The 20,523-nt window shown below is 40.2% G+C and overlaps 1 protein-coding gene across 1 annotated transcript in view; it reads left to right on the forward strand.

Annotated features, from left to right (window-relative positions):
• The window catches only part of AUTS2 (autism susceptibility candidate 2), an 802,063-nt gene that overhangs the window by 358,435 nt on the left and 423,105 nt on the right, over window positions 1-20,523 (forward strand). Inside the window, 2 exon segments of the mRNA XM_010585913.1 lie at window positions 4,929-5,030; window positions 13,234-13,269. Of these exon segments, the coding sequence (XP_010584215.1) occupies window positions 4,929-5,030; window positions 13,234-13,269 (138 nt within the window).

The following is a 20,523-nucleotide window of genomic DNA, read 5'->3' on the forward strand; positions in this document are numbered from 1 at the left end:
TTTCTGGACAGTTTCTTTGTGACCTTTAGGCCTGAGCTAGTCTTTCTCTCTGTTTTTCCTTCATCAAATGGTCACTCTTAGTGTTTCCTATCTTATGCCTTTCCTTCTCCCCTCCCCATGCTATCTCAGTAACCCTCTCGCTCCTTGTGTCCCTCATGGCAGTTTACAGCTCTGCATCTGTTTTGCGTTACTCTGCAGGGCAGTGCAGAGTGGTACGTCTGAAGTTTTTTGACTCGGTGGATGAGCAGCAAGTGCTTTTTACCAAACCATGGTGTGGTGACTTTAGCTTGGCTAAGGGCCAAGCTCCCACCCAGCTGCTCTCTCACCCCCCCAATCTCAACAGGGCAAGTGGGGGGAAATAAGATGAAAAAGCTTGTGAGTTGAAGACGGGGAGATGACCAATTACCATCAGGGGCAAAACAGCTTCCACATGGGGAAAGCTAATTTAATTTATTGCCAGTTAAGATAGATTTGGATAGTGAGAAACAAAACAAGAATTGAAACAACACCTTCTCCTCCCCCCCAACTCAGGTTCATTCCTTTACTCCTCTGTGTCCCCCCACGTGCGGAGGGGGGTTGTGGTCTGTCTGTGACAGCTCCTCTTTGCTGCTCCTTTCCCCTGCTCCAGCGTGGGCGCCTCCCACGGGTGACAATTCCTTGAGGGAAAATCTGCTTCAGCATGAGCTCTACAGGGGACACGGTTCCTTCAGGGAGTATCTGCCTGCTCCGGGTTCCCCCCCCGGGCTGCCGGGGAATCTCCGCTCCGGCACCTCAAGCACCTCCTCCCGCTCCTTCGTCCGGGACCTGGCTGTGTTCGCAGGGCACGCTCTCGCTTATTTTCCCCTCAGCGCTCTGCCAGTTTTGCCCTTTCTGAAATACGCTTTCACAGGGGCACCACCGGCTGCGCTGACAGGCTCAGCTGGGGCTGTGGCGGCGGCTGCTGCAGAGCCGGTGGGAACCGGTGGGCACCGGCGGGCACCAGCCGGGGGAGCGCCCGCCTCTCCTCACAGAGGCTCCCGCAGTGCCGCTGCCCGCGCCTGGGCAGGGACATCCTAAGACTTGCGTCTGTACGAAAGGGAAGGATGAAAACCCAGGTGCGTGTGGGTGTTTACAGGGTTTGGGGTTTTTTTTAATGCGCTTTGGCAGTGGAGCCACCTCACCATTAGAAATCATTGTTGCTACCACAGTGGCCGCCAGAGCAGTGAGTGGGATTATCAGGTGCTGTAGCGTGCAATGCATTCCGCACTCACCCACTGGGAAACTGTCCCTGCTAAGAATACCCTCTAAACAGACCAATTTTTTAAAGCAGGGGAGACCCGTCATTATTCTCACTCTTTGGGGAGGGAATGGGGTGTGGTGAAGAATCATAAATAAAACCCGCTGCTGAGTCCCAGCCCAGCACTTCAGCCAGCAGCCACCCTTCCAGATCTTTTTTTTTCCCCTTTTCCTTTCTTACGTTTAATAGAAGAAGCGTAGTTATCTGGTTATCCAGTTCTGCTTAACTTTCAGTATCCTCCAGTAGATTTAAAGGCATTACAAAATTACAGGTCCTGTAGTGCGATGAAAGATTTCCAGAAATACGATGTGATGATCCTAAGAATGACTCCTAGAAAAGTTTTGGAGACGTGGGTGTGCACCAGGCCCTGGCCCCATGCCATTCAGCCTGGGCAAACGGGCTCAAGTTGCTGATTATCACTTTTTGTGCACATACCCCATCTCTCATACTCGAGGAATCCTTGAGGCCGTTCAGGTTCCTGGTGAGCCAGCAACACACTGTGTTTTTAGGGTTTTGTGCTTTCAATCTAGAAATGTCTGTATTTCCTCTTTGTGAGACCCTTTAGATGGATTCCTACATGGATAAATTCACTCCCACTGTACAGTGAAAGCATGGATTCAAACGCGCTTTTTCCAAACCTTTCTTTGTTCCTTGTTCAGTGCAAATTAGAAGAGTAATGGCTGTATTAATGTGGGAAGGTCCTCAGTGAGACACCTGAGTAGACATCATGGGAGTTTCCTGCTGGCTTTGCTTTTTGCGTGGGGTACCCTGACAGGAGTGATACAGGAACAAGAGTTGTCAATGTTGCACTTTAAATTTTTTCCAAGGACAGTTGCATTTTTGAGGGGAAGCTGGTTTTAGGGTTCCCATGTGCCCCAGAGTAATGCACCAAATACATGCAGTGTAACTAAAAATGCAGTCTTTTTCAGCAGCACTATGTTATTTCAACGTCATTTTAGTTTTAAGTGGTTGAATCTGTGCAAGTAGATAGAAGTGAACCATTGCCTATCCACATTAAGTGTTCTCATGTGTGTTTGTGTGTAACTTTAGGTTCTTAAAAGAAGACAATGGGCACATTTCCATGCTTTATTTTTTCAATTTAGCACAGATTGATGGGTTTTGGAATAAAATGTAAACCCTCAACAGTTTGGCACATGGAGAAACACAAGTGGAAAAAAAGAAGGGAAAATATGGAAAGCTTATAAATCTTAACTTGGACTTAGTTCTGAGATTGCTGTCTACTCTATGCAGTTCACTTTGTTCCTACAGAGTTTCAGGCTCAGATAGCTTGGTCATATTTTCTTATTCCTTTTAAATTGTGTCTAGAAAAATGACACCTGCTGGTTTTTTCTTCTCTTCTCTGTAAAGAGCTGGAATTTACAATGTAGAAGAAGTATAAAAATTACGCCGTTATGATTAGTTAGCAAATAACTAATGTATGAAAATTGTGTACAAAATAAATGGAGGTTCTAAAAATAAAACTTGAGACTGGAAAAAATTCTTCAGGCCCCAGTTACAGTAAGAGTTTTTCCATCATTCAGTGGATGTTGACAAAAGACCCGAGTCAGGGAAACTTGATCCATTTTCCTTTGGGTGGTTAAATTTTAAACCTGGGACCATAAAATTACAGTACACACTGGTCCTAGATAAGATCTGTGAGTTATATATGAAGTATTAGACTTCTTGAATTCCTTATCCTCCCCTCCGCCTCCAAAAAATGCTACCTAGATCTATTAGATCTGACTGATAAACCATTCCATTTGAAATAAAAATCTTTTTACTTGAGATTTTCTGGCTGAGCTGTGGAATATTTAGTTTATTTATTAAATTGTAAGTGTTTGACAAATAGCTCTAGTTCTTATATTACATTTTCTTTGACCTGAGAGTACACCTGTGCCATTTTTTGCAGTTTTGCTCAGGCATTGCAACTCAATTTTGTGTTTGAGCCTGTAGTTTTATGTACTTTCTCCTTTCTTTCTTTTGACTGATAAAGAGCACCCAAAACTGCCTTTTACTAATGAGGGGAATAAGGGATGAATGTAAAGTAGCACACACATACCAAGCTTGCAGATGCGATTTGCTCTTGTAGTGGTAGGGGAAAACTGATGATAACCGTCAGGGTGAGCATGCTTCGTGCACTCCTTTAGTGAACTTGGGAGAGAACAGCAGTGTATATGGGTGAACAGTGTATACGGGTGTGCATGTATATCTGGGAAATAGAGCAGAAATGTATGTCTTGTGTGTGCACCTATAAAAGAGAACGTGTATCAATTTTTGTGTGTGCTTGTGCAGCATGTTTCTGGGAGAACTGGAAAAAAATGAGATAGAAGGGGGAAAAAAGTTGGTGGAGAGAGTTCATGGAGAAGGAACTTTTGGTCTCCAGTCATGAAGTGGAGATGAGTGTGATTATCTGTTTCTGTACAGTCTGAATAGAAATGACTATGAATGTATTAATAATTAGAATAAGTTAGGAGGAGTTGTTTGTTATTTGTTATATGAATACTGGTAAGTGTAGTAGGTGTCTCATAAAATACTTCATTAGGTACTTCGCCAAGTATTTTCTCTGCATTTACCTCTGCTGCCAGTATTTATGTATGTGATTTTAAGTCTAAATTTCTGAAATTGACTTTTAGCCAGTAGTAACTTCAGGAGTAACCAGTCTTCACAGAAAGTCAGTTCAAATGAAGGATCAACAAGGCTAAACAAAAATTTTAATACATTCAAGCAAAATAAAGGGAAAGATATGTTAAAACAAATACATATATTTTCAGCATTGCAGTAGATGTAGTTAATTTCTTCCTCTTGCTGTATATATGTATATGTGCTTGTGGACGTGTGTGTAATATATGTATATGGTAAATAATGTATGTATATGGTAAATATATTTCAGTACGCTGTAAATGTATTTCAGTATGCTCCTGTTGTAACATGTTGACCTGCACAATCCACAGTGTAAGAGAAAGCAGATGCATTCTCTATTGTATTGAAAATATAGTTCATATTTTTTTTGTATTTTTTATTTATTACAATGCCAGTAAAGTTCATTAAAGCTGGTTTGAAAGGCAAAAAACAATCTGATACCTATTAAGTAGATCATGTTGCTTTATGAACATTGAGGTTAGTCAAGAATTTTTTTATAGTACCAGGCAATGTTGTTAGGGGCTAGTCCAGCAAAAGGCCTCCCCATAGTGATGGTTGCTCCTTCCCCTGGGGAGATTTTCATTGATCCTAGATCCTCAATACTCTTATGCTGTAATGAGGGAGGGATTGATTCTGCACGTGCTTCGATGTGATGGTGACTTCAAAAACTGCATCTATGGCATAAATAACTTGAGAAGCCTAAAAGTTCCCGAAATGAAGGTCTTAAACTGTGATTTCCTTGGGACATGAATGTTGCCTCCTTCTACCTGCAGGGTCTTGGCCCGCATGCGAGCCGTCATGCATGCGAGCTTGCTTTGCTCTCTACATTCATGGTCTTGCTGAGACGCTGCCTGGGCACCAAGGCTGCACTGTGCCGGTGGCAGTGCTGGAAGCACCACGTAAACACTGCTTTGTGTAGGTGTGGGGTTGGGTTAAAGAAGAGCAGTGGACAAAGGGGCTTACCTGAAGCAGGCTAAACTCTTGCTCTCTTTGTTTTTTCTCTTTCCTGCAGCTCAAGCCAGGTCAAAACAGTTGCCGAGACAGTGATAGTGAAAGTGCCAGTGGGGAATCAAAAGGTTTCCATCGAAGTAGCTCTCGGGAAAGACTCAGTGACGTAAGTAAAACTCCTGCAGCCAAATACTGCTCTGATTAACCCCTGGTGTAGTTTTCTGAGGGGCATAAGTCATAACAGGATTTAGTTTCCAGGATGGTTTGTTGCTAAAATCCCTTTTCTTTTGCGGGGCTGGGAGAAAAAGAGGTAACTTAGGTCTCCTGCCCCAGTTCAGTAAACTTAAAGTTTGGTACAATGTCTGTCTGTGTGAAAACGTTCATTCATTTTGAAATAGTTGAAGGCCATTTAATGAAGTTAAAATGCTCTGCATAGTTGAGAAGTGAGATGGCCTCTTTTTACCCCAAGTGAGGAAGGAAAAGAATGTATTTCTTTGGGCTAAATACTGTATTTATGAAAAGTATTAGAGTGTCTAGAGAGACTCGGCTAATTTATATATAATGAATTGATATGACATGGCCAACAATAGCATAAGCTCTGCCTTTATTGCTCTACCTAAACTGCTGTGGAAGGTCCTAAGATGGCAGCTCTGTGGAGAATGTTTTTCTCCATTGAAGAATGCTGGTCATTCACTGAATGACACGCATGAGTTATTGACATATGAATGACTAAAGAAATCTTTCTGTTGCTGCAATTACATTATTATTTATTATGTGTACCATCACAATCCTTGAGTGTTTTATTCATGGCTCTGTGTCCTCTGTGCTACATGCTTTACAACACAGAATATAAAGACAGCCCTGTCCCAAAAGAGTATCTAAATTGGGGATTTTGTAGGTCAAATCCTTTCCTGGTAAAAGCATGGATAGCTACATCAGTCAGACCAATTTGTTTCAGGCAGCAATCTGGCCCTACTTTTAACTAACCCACATTCTGGAAATGGGGATTTTATCGATAGCATGTCCATGTAGATTTGGATGACAGATACCAGATGGCGTCCTCTATAGGCCAATCCAATAAAACTGAATTGAGCAGACATTAAAAGAAATACCTTTGAAAAGGATACATTTCTTTGTGCAAATTTAAGCCTGAAGGCACACAGCTAGCAATTTTTGCTGAATTGTGCATATCACTGGAACAGCCGCCTGATTTTTTTTTTTTTTTCTGCAAAGGTGTGAAATCTGTAGCACTGTCTTTCCTCATCCCTTTGTCACATTATTTTAGAGGTCTGTTCCTCCCCCAGAGCCAACCTTTATGGGTACATTCAGCCAGACATTTCAGAGCCTGCCCTTCATAGCTGTCAGGTGAGGTCAATCTCAGGGCTGTAAGATATCTCTGGAAGAAGAGAGTGAAACCAGAGGAGATAGTAAGTAAATACTCCGTTCCGTACACGTAGCAGTGGACAGCAGCTGACGGGTCAGCCTGTCACCGTTGCCATCCTAGCTTGCCCTGAGCCCTATGGCAGCTGAGAAGTCACCACAATGAACTTCACAATTCTACAGCACCTTCCAGCGAAAAATTTCACAGCTCCTTACAAACACGGTTTTAATTTAGCCTTGTCACTCCCTTGCAATGTACTGAGTGGGGAGCTCTGAGGCTTATTTGAGCTTCCCAGCAGCTCATAGCCTTGCAGTGCCAGACCTGGCAGTGAGAGCAGAGTCCTGGTTCCCGTTCCGCTGATCAAATACAGTTTTTCTCAGATGTTTTTATAATACTTTCCCTTTGTCTTGGCACTATAGTGAATTAAAAGGAAGTGGAGAGCAAATGTAACTTCCCTAGTGCACCTGAGAGAGGACAGAAGGACTTTAGGTTGCTCAAAAGGAATGCTATGTAAATATGTATATTTAAAAATGTTACACATGATTTATGTTTTGCTTAATAAGTAAGTTCCTTTATGCTTTGATAATTCATTGCGATACAAGCATGTCTCTCTGTGGTCTGGTGTTGCCAGTTCAGCTGAGATTTGAAAAACATGCACAAGATAACTCTCATCTTGCCTGAGTGTATGGTGGCCTTTCCCAGACTCTTTCAGTTAAGAAAAGTAAATACCATTCTGCATTTCTCTCTCTCCCAAAACCAAACACTTTGTGTTTTTAAATGACAGGGCCTTACAAAGTGGTAGTGATACTTCCACTTCAGCTATGGGTGAGCCTGCCTTGAACTGTGCTCTTATGCACAAAGATGCATCAAGAGCTTAATAAGGTTATTTTAAATAATATCTTTTGAAGGAGTTGTCTAATGATACCTACCAATTACTGTCCAGAAAAAAAAAAACCACAGACAAAAGAGTAAGTTTTCTCTGAAGATCCCTTTCTGTTTTTACAACTGTTTTCTCAGAAACAATATGCAAAAAGTTGTGTACTCAACAGAAGATAGAACAAAAATACAAGATATTGCAGGCAGGTTAACCCTGAGGTCAGAAAGCAAACTTTGGACATGAAATATAATGGATCTCCACTGATGTAGCCTGACAGCATTGTAAGATTAGGCATGGCTACTGCATGGAAATATGTATAATGAATGAAGTGCATATACTCTAGGTGGATGATCAATTTTCAAATCCCTAGTTGTAAGTAAGCTGTTGAAACAGAAATGTTAGCTTCATGAGCTTTAATGTGGAGCCTAAGTGATAGCTTAGTGACAGATGCAGAATGAGGGAGATAGTATAATGAATATCCAGTTGCAAACTGACATGTCAGTGGCTTCATTCCCTCTCCTGTCAGATATCTTTCAACTCTACATATTGTAAATGTACCTACAGTCCTTGGATAACGCAGATTGACGCAAAGTATGTTTACAAGGGATGACTCCTTTCCAGGCTAATGAGATCCAAGCGGGTAATTTGCAGCATTTGCGAGAGAGGTGGTCAAAAATGAAAAGAAGATAATTCAATGAAAAGACCATATTAAACACAAGACTTTTCTCATAATGAGGCTTGAAATAGCATCAGACAGTAGGAAGAAGAATATCCTATGTTCTTGTCAGACGCAATGCAGTTAGACTGATTCCCATCAACTCCTTTCTTTGTCCTCATCTCGCACATGTGTACACACATGCACACACCCCTCTGTGAGAGAACATAATTAGCAGAGAACTTGACCTCTGCTAGATTAGGGATAATGATTGCTCAAATGCTCCATTGCAAGCATTTGACAGTGCCCTAATACATCTCCCCGTTTGAATTTCATAAACCCATTTCTTTCTGCCTTTCTCCCCTATATAGTATTTTTTGGAATGACAACTTGTTTTTTCCTTTATGGGCAGAGGTAGCTCCAGGGGCCTAAAAGAGAAATTGGAGAGCTGCTCCTCCTTTATATATAGGGTGCTGTAGTCAGTTTAATCTCATCAACATCTTGCCAGTAGTAGAATTCATTTTGTTGAGATTTTGCTTGGAGACAAGATGGCAGCGCTTTCTCTTTTCCTCAGCTTAGAGCTCAGTCAACTTGTTTTCCTTATCTTCCTGTATGAATTTATTTTTAATTGAGTCTTCCCACTTTGGACTACATAGGGAACTTTTTAGCCATGTTTTACAAAGGAGCCAGGAGATTACTTGAGGGAAACGTGAGAATTACAGCTAACCTGGATAGTAAACGCAGAGAGTATTCAGGGGTTCAGCCACCTCTTTGCTAATCAAAGCAAATTAAAACCCCCTTGATTTCTTTGGTGCACATTCCTAAATTCCTGATCTACTGCAGAACTGCAGCTCACGCTCAGATGTAAAGTCATTGCTAGTCCTCTTAAAAATCTGATGTCTGCGAAACAAACCTTGCTCATCGTTTCAGTAATGATGATGCAGTGGCAGTGCAAGCCTGCACTGACGGGAGAGGGCTGACAAGCTGCTTTGGGCACCGTCAGCCCTGCCTGCTGCTTCTGGTGTTGGCTGCAGGCTTTTAGCAAGGGGACAAACAGTAAAAGCCTCTCGCATGTGGTCATTGGCTGAGAGGCAGCAGAGGTCTTTCACTCTTGTTGCACAACAGAAGTGTGGACTGCCTGGCCTCTGCTTGCTTTTGCTGAACAAGGAATCACAAGCTGGGAGAAATAGTTGGCACCCTTCTGTCTGGAATACTGTTCCAATTCTTGAATAGGGAGTGGGATAGGAATCTTTCCATTTGTCCCCTACATTAAAGGTTTCATCTTGGGCTCTCATTGAAGCTGACATGCTCTTTCATGAGTGCTTCCCTTTCCACAGTGCTTTGTAGCAATGAGGAGTAAGTCCTGGAGTGCCCTGCCCACCAGGTCTGTTGCTCTCTGCTTTGGGAGGAAAGGTGTCTACATCCCCAGCAGTGTAATCCCATGGACAGCTCATGGTTTCAACCTCAGATATGGGATATTTTCAATTCTTTGTCTCCCATTCCTCCCACCTATGTACTGAGCCCAAAGAAAGACAAACTGAGGAATGGTCTTTGGGTTATGTGCTCTGAAATCCTTGGTACTTCTCCAGAATATCCCTGGTAATCTTGGCTATATCTGAAGTGGAATAACGCCAGCAAAGCTCTGTGTGTGTTTGTGTGTGTGTGTGCCAGAAGCTGATCAGCTGCAGTGGCAGCTTCTTTGTGTGTGTGCATTTGTGTGTGTGTATGCAAGGGTGTGTGTTTGTGTGTCTAAGGTTGGGTGCTTAAATGCTTTGTTGCATTATGTTAATTCCTCGGCAGTGCAATCAAATTCATGTCGTAATTAAAGCTGTCAGTTGGAAGGCAAGCCAATCGCCAAGAAAACACAGCATAACAAATGAAGTGAAATGATTCTGCGTGTAGCTATACAATGCTTCGCCAGGCATGAAATTAAATAAGTAATTTGATGTTGACATCAGAAATTGAAATGATACCCACTGTTCGTTCATTCAGTCAGACCTGCATAAACAATAGCCAGAACAAATATGTACAACACAGTCTTTCTCCCCACCCAGCTCTCCAAGTAATGCACAATATATATGCAAAATGGGTATAACTCTGCCTTCAAGACCTCAAGGATGTAATTTTCTTTGGTACACAATAAACTAATGCTTACACGAGGGTTACTACATTTTTGCTCCTGGGCCAAAAGTTCTTCTCTTTAAGAAAGGGGGGGGGGTGTGGGGTGTGGAAAGCAGAAGGAAAATAACAAAACCAAAACCCTGTTAATTTTAAGCAAGCAACTTGCATTTTGCTGATGGGCACCTGATGCAGGCTTCTGCTGGTGGTTGTGTGAATATCAAATAGTATATCTAATGTCGAATTTTGCAAAGGGTTTTGGAAAGTGAAACCATTACCTCTATTATAGGCACACTTTATATAAGAGATGTAGAACCATCCAGTGCAGGATCACGACTCAGCATGGGCTTGTAAAGATGCTGCATACACAGTATCACATTCATCAGTTGGTACCAAGGCTGGGCACTGGGTAGTAGGATCCTTTCGCTATTGGGAGTTATCAAAAAAGGTGAGAAGCTGTCTTCTTGCATAGCCCTTGCTTCAGCCTATATGCTCTGTCAACACACAGTTCACAACACAGCTGACTTAGTCATTCATGCATGTGCAATACAGTCTTTCTTACTTCAATTAAAAAGAGTTTGCAAACTGTACTATCCATATGCAGCATGCAATGTGTGAAGGGCTGTAATTCCATCCAGCAAACTCAAATTCCCTAAAAATGCACAGTTGTTTCTTTTCAGTGAAAGTCATTTGACTGCTATGTTTCGACTGTCCTCCCATAGCCATTGCAGCATTGCTTTTGAAGGAATGGAAATACTCAGTGGGAAATATTTTGTTTGCTTATTCTTTTTTCTTCCTTTTTATTGTTTTGTTTTGATACTTGGTCCTTCCAAAACTTGGAATAAAAAGCAGACAAAAATTACACACAGATGCAGAATGCAAACTTTGGAGCTTTCAGCCTGTAAAGTAAGTTTTAAAAATTGTGAGTGAAAGAGTGGGACTCGATTGGCATCTGTACATAGCTTAAACAAAAGTGGTTATAATGATTGCACATGTTGTACTTTGTGGGTAGATCTCTAGCTTAAATTAAAAGAATTTAAATGGCATGAAGCAGAAAGCAGAATGAGTAAAGTGAAAGGCAGTATGTATGATGTGCTTTACCAGGAAAGCTGGTGTGTGTGCTGAAATGCACTATCTACCAGGTGTTGCAGAGCTGCAGTGGCTCACAAAACTGTTGTACATGGCCCATGAGGGGGACTTTCTAGCTGGAAACAGTAGCTGGGCTGTGTGATGACTGGGGCTCTGGCAGTTACAAGGTTATTCCCATCTGTGTGGTCAGGGGGACGTAGAGGAGAGCAGAGCAATGGGGCTGAGCCCAGGGCCTCATGGCAATGTGTTCCCAAATCTGCACTGCCCATTCCTCTGCACCACAGTGTGGTGCTGCTGCAGAGGCACTTCCAGGGACATTGTCATTGGTACCACGTGGCTCTTGATGTGGATGGTAGTGGCAGAAGGAGCTTGAGGCCCCAGAGCAGCAAGAGTGGGGCTAGAAGGACTTAAGAATGTATGTATTTCTGTGGAGCTCACCTTGCATGCTGATAACCAAATCTGTAGACTGCAGATCTCGAGTCCTTTAGTAGCTGCAACATAGGAGATAGAGAGTATTAAGGGGCAGAAACCATATACCTTCCAAATTTCTGTAGCAGTTTTGTTTGTTCTTATAAGATGTCCCAACAGAGTTTGTTGATTTTGTGATATTGGTACCCTTATGACTACCAAGGTGACTTCCTCTTGCTAAGTCTTTAACTTCTAATGTCTTAAACCAGAAGGCCTTCACCTATATGTACATAACCTCTCTAAACCTCTCTTTTTAGTACTGCTTTGGTGATCTCACAGTAATATTCTGATTATTTGCGATAAATTTTATTTTTAATTTTAAATTTCTTGGCACAATCTATTTCTGCTGTGCCGAGTTCAGTAAAAAAATACCATAAGCCCCTTGTGGGGTTTTATTTTCTTTTATATCAGTGCTGCACTCCATGATCAGAAATTGAGATAATTTGTTGTTAGGTTTCCCTGCAATATTGTCTCAGAACAGGGATGACAGTGATGCAAATTCTATGTGTTTCCAATGGTTTGCCAAGGCCGGTTGGAGCCGCTGTGCAGTTCCTGGTAATCACTGAGCTGTGTCATTATTGAAAGTGAGCTTGTGCTAAGGAACAGAAACAGGAATTGAGCTATAGGTGTTAAAGACTGGTCATCCGGACTACCCACTGCTCACCAGAGAATTATCTTCTCTGTGTTTTGCTTCCTTATCCATTGACTAGCCTTGAAGTGTTTCAGGTGATAGACAGGGCTGTAGTGTTGGGAACTGTTCACCCTTTAATGTAACAGCCAGTGACCTGGATTAGGACTGAGATGTTTAGGTCTCTCACCATGTCTCTAAGAGAACCTGCTGTGTAATCCCCATTGCTTAGATGAAAAACTAATGAAACAAACCCCTTTATCTCCTTAATTCCTGTGAATGTAGAGGTTGTGATCGTGTCCCACTTAAACTGAATTTCATGATGGTTTTTTAAGCATTTAAACCTTTTGATTATTTTCCATGGTAGTTATATTAGTTTAATTATTTTTATGGGTTTGAGTTTTGAAATCTATTTCACGCTGTAGATATTTGTTGTTTGCTTTTCCTTTTCTTTTTAAATCCTTGGTTTGTCAAACAATGCGGACATCCAAATGGGAAATTGTAGTGACTGCATCCTCCAGGAAATGGTACATTGACTGAAGCGGCTTCTCTGTGCCCACGCGTTCTTTACATTTCAGACTACTAATTATGTTTACAAAATGTCTCATTTTAGAAAAGCACTATGTGTGTACTAACCAGAGCCTGTCGGGAATAAATTGGCAAACAGGTCATAGACTGAAAAAGTCATCCAAACCCACCGGGCTTTTTGTTTTGAAGTCAGTCTACGTTTTTTTTCTTTTCTCCCTCCCGCCTGCCCCTTTGTGGCCACAAAGCTGAGTAGCTGGAGTCCAGGGCATTGAATGTCAGCATGTCAGGGAGGCTGGTTGATGAGTGTCTGTTTAGTCTCAGTGCAGGGCGAAATGCCATCATTAATTCATTACCCAGCTGCCTGTCAAATAAATTGGCAATTACGTCCACCGCAGAAGCTTGGAATTCAGTAAATAGCACGTTACCATCTCCGAGTCGTTGAGAGATGTAAAGGGAAAAATTAAGCAACACCGTGTTTGTTTCAGTAGCAGATGACAAGGGGCAGCACATTGGTGCTGTGATGTAGTGATGAAAAGCTTGGAAAGGGCTGGTAATGAGCTATGTGGATTGGAACGTGTTAAAAACCATCACTGACTTTCCACTTTGTCTTTGTGTTTTATTGCAGAGCTCAGCTCCTTCCAGCTTGGGAACAGGCTACTTTGTAAGTGTATCTCAACTTTAACACATGTGCCTCTGAACAGCATAGCATTACTCCTGAAACAAAAGTGCCTTATTATATGGAAACAAGAATAAATACCTAATCTCAGTCTGCCCAATAGGTTAACTTTTTCTATTTTTTCCTCCACAAATGCATTGTAAGTAATATTTCAGACATGGTGGTCAATGTTTTCCTGAACTAATCAGGTGTCATATTAATTACTACATAAATTCCAGCAGTCTTTAATTTACACAATTATAGCAAATAAAATGAACCATGGATTTGCCAGCTCTCTACTCTGAGATGGTAGGATCTTGTTTTCGCCTTGTACCAATTCTCATTGATTCAGAGACTTTAAAGAGTCCATTACGGCAGTCTTGTCTCATCTCCTGTGTGCCACAGTCCAGAGAACATGACACAGTGACTTCTACCTGTTGGTTAAAAGCCCCATGTCTCACAGATGATCTTGGAAAATGCAGCTGTAATTGCATTTATGCTAGGTGTACATTTTATGTCATGAGAAGAGGATCAGGTCCCAGCTGGTTTGATAATTGATCAGACTTTTTTTGTTATTTATTTGCATGCCCCTTTATTGATTTGACAGTCTATATTCATACCTTTCTATCTGTTTATTCCCACGTTCATCGACACACCTTTTACTTGCACAGATAAGTTTTGGAGTAAAAAATATTTTCCAGTCAACCCAATGAACTGTTTATTTTCCAAGATTTGTATTTAAATTGCTCATATCCTGTTTCACTTTAACTTTTGCTATATTCTCCAAGCATGTCTTTTCTGCCTTTTTAATATCTGTAGGAGAAATAGAGCATTATGTATATCCAAAAACAGGTGGGTAAAATGCAGTGAGACTTTTTCTATAGCGTTGCTCTATATAGTTAACAGTATAATCAAAGCCTGCTTCTATCTTTTCATCAGACTCTGGGGAAAACTATATAGTATTCGATTACATGAAGGAAAAACTTTGTTGCTCTCTTGTCAGATTCCCAAAGAGTAATTTTCTTTCCTTAGTACATGGTGAAATTCAGTCTTTTTTCATAGAGGTCTGTGATCCTATAAGAAAGTTATGGGATTAAACTGTGTATGTGTGACCTCACATGTAAAGTGTAAAATGCAAGCAAAAAAATTGCTTAATACCTGGAGAAATGCCATGTCCTGCTGGATTTACATTGGACTTCTGCACAAACTGAATGTTCGTACTTCTGCCAGTGGTAAGGTCTGAAAAGAGCATTATCGATTGAAAAAGTTTTGTGGTGTTTTTTCTAGTTATAACAAAGCTCAAATCAGTGTAAGGTAAGTTGTGAAACAGGATAAAACTGGTTTCCTTTTTTCAGCACTTCCCCCGTTTTGTGTCATATATATTTTTAAGAGGGAAAGGATAAAGGGAAAAATAATATCAAATGGCTCAATGTTTATTTTGCATTCAGACTAAAACTTGAATGTCTCTCCATAGTTCAGAGCGAATTGCTTGCCTTTAGGTGCTTAAAATTCAAATTGTATGAACATACACAGACATGCTCTGGAATGGGACAAATATAATATGGGATGGAAGTCTTTAACATGTATAAATAAGCCTTGTTCTCCTTATGGCGAGAGCTGAATATGCATGGTTTAAGAACAATGTTCAGCTTCATCTTTAGGAAGCAGAGGTAACAGAAGAAAAGCCATCTGCTGTTCTCTTGCACCATACTGTCTGTGGGTTGGTCCAGTGAAGTGAAAATCTGGAAGGTGTCAACATCTCCAGCAAAAAGCTTGAAAGTTTCCAGTTCTCCTGAGTTAGGGATTTAGTAACAAGACAAAGCTTGACATCTTCTAGTGCCAATGTATTGGCACTTTAAATCATACTAATTTGGATCTGTGTAGGTGTGGGAGACATCCCTTATTAGGTTCCATTAATATGGTATATTTAACTGCACTGTTTCTTATGTGTATGGTCATGGTAATAAGGTTTCTTTAACTTTCTTTTTCTTTCTTCATTAATAGCCGAGTAGATAGAAAATGCCCTTCAGTTTCTATCTTAAAGTCATTTTTACACTTACACAGTCTGGGATGAAATGTGGAGGGTTTTTCCTCCCTTTTCACTTTGGAAAATTGTTTTTAGGATTATCTTGCTTATTGTTTTAAAAAAGTCCATACCCTTATTAACTTACATGGGGCAAATAAAACCCAGATGTGCTTTGCGGTACCAGACAATGAGAAAAATGCTCCAGAATGATCCGATTAGCATGTGTTTCTGATAAATGTAATTATTGTATTATCAAAGTGCAAAAGAATATGCACTTGAATTGACTTCTTTTTTCCAAAGCTTTTAACTAGAAAAGACTGTAGGTTTTGTGTTTAGTGTTAACCCAGAACATGAAAACAAGGGTCATTGGTCTCAAATAAAACAAAAATAGGTTTTAGTTTAATAGATGATAATAAACCTTTTGCCTGTGGATCAATATGTGTTGTACTTTGGACTATGAAATATTACATACTGTAGCGCACCAAAGGAAACATAGGCAACCAGGTAAGTTAAAATGGACTAACGGTAGATTCACTGTCCAAGCACATCTGCTACAGAAAGCAGAAACACAGATGTCAGGTTTTATTCAGAAATAAATGAACACTGAGGTATGGATTAAGTAGCTTACATTTGCTGTTTAAATCCAAGTATTAATGGAATCTCTGTGTGTTTAGGCCATGTTACCTAGGATGTATGTAATGGAGATAATACTTGTCGGACTTGGAATCAACTTTAAGAACCATGCTTATGCCAGGCACTTGAGTTTGATGGGTGGTGGGTCATGTGTCTGCAGTGTTTGTGGATGCTGTGCATGCTACAGCAAAGCAAAAATTACTTTTGGATCCTTTTATTCTATACAGAGCCTCCTGAGGTTACTGGGTGTTTAAAGAAACATTTATAAACCTGACACTTCCCAGTAATACAAAATCATTTTTCTAATATCTGTATGATAGTTCCATCCTAGTAATTCATTATGCACTTCCAGTAGTAGTGGTGAAGGCTGAAATCCTACCTAGTTTTATGCTATAACTAGGTAAATTTCTGAATGGCAGTGTTGGAGACTGGATTCTTATGTTCTTGTTGCCTCTGTTAGTGCTTCTTGAAAAGCAGTAGGTAAAGGAAAAATGCACATGCTCTTGAGAGCCATTCATACTGCCTGCTTTGACGACCCACCTTTGCTATGAAGTCAATGGAAAGGGGTGAGAATCTCCATCAAGTTATTCAACCTAACACATACCTAAGCGGGATGATCAGAACTGCCATTGATTAAACAGAGTTTCTAATTAGGTGCCTTCAGCAAAGCTTGACACGTGCAAATAACCACTAAATGTGTCTGAAAGTTGTTGAGGAGTTCTGAGAACCTCTACAAGGTTTTTTTTTTCAGTTAGGAACAACTTAATCTTCTGCTTCTTTCACAAGTACTAGTATGTTCTGTAGATTTGATGAAAAGCCATTTTCATCGTTGTTGGAATCTGTTTCACCTGTCTTGGCACTCCTTGTCAGAGTGGGTGCTTTCCTATCCTTTTTACATATTATTAAATCAATAGTCAGAAAAGAAGAGACAGAGGTAAAAAACATTCCAATTCTCCTGTAAGCCTTTTGTACTGGCCTGACTATTGTTTTCTATGGGATCAGTCCAGTCTATGACTGGTGCCTGTGAAAAAAGATTTGAACGTGCTGTTAATATTGGTGCACCCTACTTCCTGGAAAATCTCCCAGTTGTCTTCAATATTTTTTGCATTGCAAATTGTCACTGTCTCTCATCAAAGATAGATTATAAAGTAGGTTACATCTCATCGAGAAGTCAGATCAGATAACTGGAAAGTAGTTAGAATTTTAGTAAAAAACCCCACCTTTTTAGCTTTGAAAGAAAAGTTATTTGAATTTGAATTATGTGAGTTTTTAACATTGTCCAGTTGTCTATGATTTCAGGAGGTTGAGAGAGATGTTTTAGAATACGACTGGACTTTGAATAATAGTAAAAGCTTTTTCTCCTATCTGACTACAAGGCATAATTTTTGCTAGGTTTTTTTGCCTGTCTTGCACCCAGCCAAATTCACATTAAAGGAGGTAGTTCACTGGTTTGCGACACAAAACAGAGCAGAAATAAAAACCTAAATAACCAAGTATTTTATTTTTAAATGACAAACCAAATTCTCAAGATTGCCAGGTTCTTTGGCAATTGTACAGTTTCTCTGTTGATGACAACCTGTTTCCATTTCTTGCATTGGTCTGCTTCTGGAGTCTTTGTGGCAATATCTGAGGGTTTTCTGTTCCGTTCTTTTAATGCTTATTTTTGGCTAGCAGGTTTTTCTCCTCAAAAAGAGTGTTTGTGGATTTTTCAGAGCTGAACAGAATTTGATAATAAGCTGATGATGCAAATAATATGGGGAAGGGAGAAAGAAACTCCTGTGACACTTCTTTTCCAAACAATGCTCTTGCTCCACCTTAAAAAAAGGAAGAAGAATGAAAAATGTGATTTGCACATGGGCTGGTGACTCAGACAAACATAAATCGTGAGCATATTCCCAAAGGCTCTAGCTAATCAGTTGTGCTATCCAATTTGGCCCTGAGTGGGTTCAGTTCAGCAGATGTTTGCGTAGTTACAGCATGCCACTGGGACACTGTGTTGTGCAATGTTGCATTACATTACTCAGAGCTCTAAAAACTCATCCCAAAGAGAATAAGTGGAGCACCAGCAGTATTAGTATAGACATGATGGAAAACCAGTATTTGGCCTAGATAAGGCCAGCTATTTCACTATGCAATAGGACGGATTTTCACCTGAGACGTTACCTTACAGAAGAAATGTGGAATTACTTATACCAGCACATTCTCCGGGCTCATATTCTCAGATAGCCCTTAAAACCAGTAGATTTTCCTTCATTGCCTGGTCTATATGCAATGGCAGAGATCCTAAGTCGCCTATGTTTTATTCTTTGAGGTGGTCAAGTTTGTGATGTTGACTCTCTTCAGGTGGGCATGTTTTAAGAGATTCCATTCTAGCAGAGTACAGTAAGACCTGTTAGTTTCCACAGGAGAGAAACAGATTAGATCAAAAGTATCATTTCAAAGAGGCTTAATAAATTGAACCAGCTAATGTTACAGAAGGAATATAATGCTTTACTCCACATTGTGTACACAGTGATGTTGATAAATAAGGAGTTGTTGTGCTTTCAGGTAGGTTAAGTTGCTCAGTTATTGTGCTTGACTTTAGAAGCCAAACATGTAAATGTATTTTGCTTATGTAAAACTGCGTATCCATCTGAGATACTATAAGGTCTACAGAAGCACTACAGCAGTGGCACCACACTTGATAAACTGTTATGTCCCCTGTGAATACAGTTGAAAAGACAATCCTTGTTATCCTGTGTTTGGCACTATAAATCATTGTTAACAAATCCTAATTTGCTTAGTAGGGCAATGAATGATCTCCAATTTTCTCACTGTAATTAGTTTTACCAACTATTATTGTGAACGGTATATTGAAATCCATTTTAGCTCCACTTCAAAATCTCCATGTACCCATTCTTTGCAGAAGTGAAGCTGACAACAGAGGTTATGAATCTTCTGATAGTAAATTCAGATTCAAGAAAAGTGGACAAAATCCCCAGTAGAAATCTTTCTGTGGGTCATAATTACCTATTAGTATTTGCAGACCTCAGCGGAGCAGATTTGGTGTGGAGCAGCGAGACCTGGAAACCCTGGTGTTTCTTTACCTGAAATCTTTTAGGTGTTGTCTTTTGTTTTCCAGGAGCCATTGAAAATACAGTTTATTGTAACAGCTGCTGTAAGGGAGGCATCATCATTGCCAACTAAATACATTACGTGTAATAAAATCTACCCCAGGTCTATTAATTTTAGCATTTATAAACTGTAGTGCTGTTCCTAGGGAGAAATGAGACTCATTAAAGAGTTTGCTAACAATATGACCATCAAAGCAAGAAGAACAGCAAAAGCAGGCATATGTATATTTTCAGCATCCTACTAATCATGATGAGAATAGCTGAAGCAAAACAACTGTTTCTGGAGAACAAAACTGTGTATTTTTCTAGAGGTTAAGAAAAACTCACATTATTAATTCGATAATTGAGGAAAGTTTAGGCAAACAGAATAAATTACCTGGGCTGGAATTTGGTCAAGACAGGTCTTGACTCAGATTGTTTTGAACAGAGATGATGGTCTGAGTTATTTTTGCAGCCCTTCTGAATGGTATTTCTTCATACATTGTAGAACCCTGCCCTTAATGCATGCTCATGCTTTTTTAATAAAATGCTTTGAATTCAAAATACCGTTCTTCTTTGAATTGGGTGAAACTATATTGCCCAAATCTTAAACAAGGAAAAAAAGGCACAGCAGCAGTTTCTTATCCAACTAAGCAGAACTGAGATCAGATTTCAGAATTTCAGGTCTTTCAGGTTTGCCCCCTCATTGCTGAAACACAGATTTTCATCCTCTGTCTGAACAGTGCGATGATTAATTTCTTTAGGACAAACCCCAGATACATTTGGTGATTCCAGAGACGATGTCCCCAGGGAGTTATCACTTAGATTGAGCAGTGCTGAGCTAGAGTGCACTTCTTGGCTGTCTTGGGAGGCGTTTGCTCTCCTTCTTGCCCAAGCCCACTCCTGCTTCAGTTATTAGAATTGAGCAGTTCTGTGCTATCTGTGTAATACCTTTGGCTCAGTTTTGCCCTTTTGTGTGGTTCCTGTGGGTTTTTTTCTGGCATGGTGTTATATTTAGTGCTCTTGTGTTTCTTCACCAAATATTTTGAGCTTGTTAGTTAGTCCCTTTTCCTTCTGTTTCTATGTATAGTTCTCCACTTACCTTGCTGGAGCCATCTTTTTCCCAAGGATAACAAGTGTGATGGAGACGGTGTAAAGAAAGAAAGGAAGGGAAGAAGAAAGAAAGGGAGAAAGGAAGGAAATAAGAAATTTTATGTATTTGAAGGGGTGATATGAAAATCTCCATTATTTGCCAGAAGGGTCTTTAACATTTGTTAATGGCAGAAAAGAAGAGTGTTGCAAGTGGTTGGTAGATAGCTTCATTTACAGTTTAAAAACCTTGAGGCATACTCAGTACATATTTTTGATGGTATTTCAAGTGAACTTCCTTAATAATTTTTTTTCCAAATAAAATAAATTTAGAAAAATCAAGACATGATAATATATAAGCAAATTTTTAATTTTATAATTTCCTCTTCTGGAGATCGTAAGATTTGTATAAGTAGCAGA

This window comes from Haliaeetus leucocephalus, unplaced genomic scaffold, assembly GCF_000737465.1.
Source record: "Haliaeetus leucocephalus isolate CR32 unplaced genomic scaffold, Haliaeetus_leucocephalus-4.0 Scaffold136, whole genome shotgun sequence".
Classification (NCBI taxonomy): Eukaryota; Metazoa; Chordata; class Aves; order Accipitriformes; family Accipitridae; genus Haliaeetus; species Haliaeetus leucocephalus.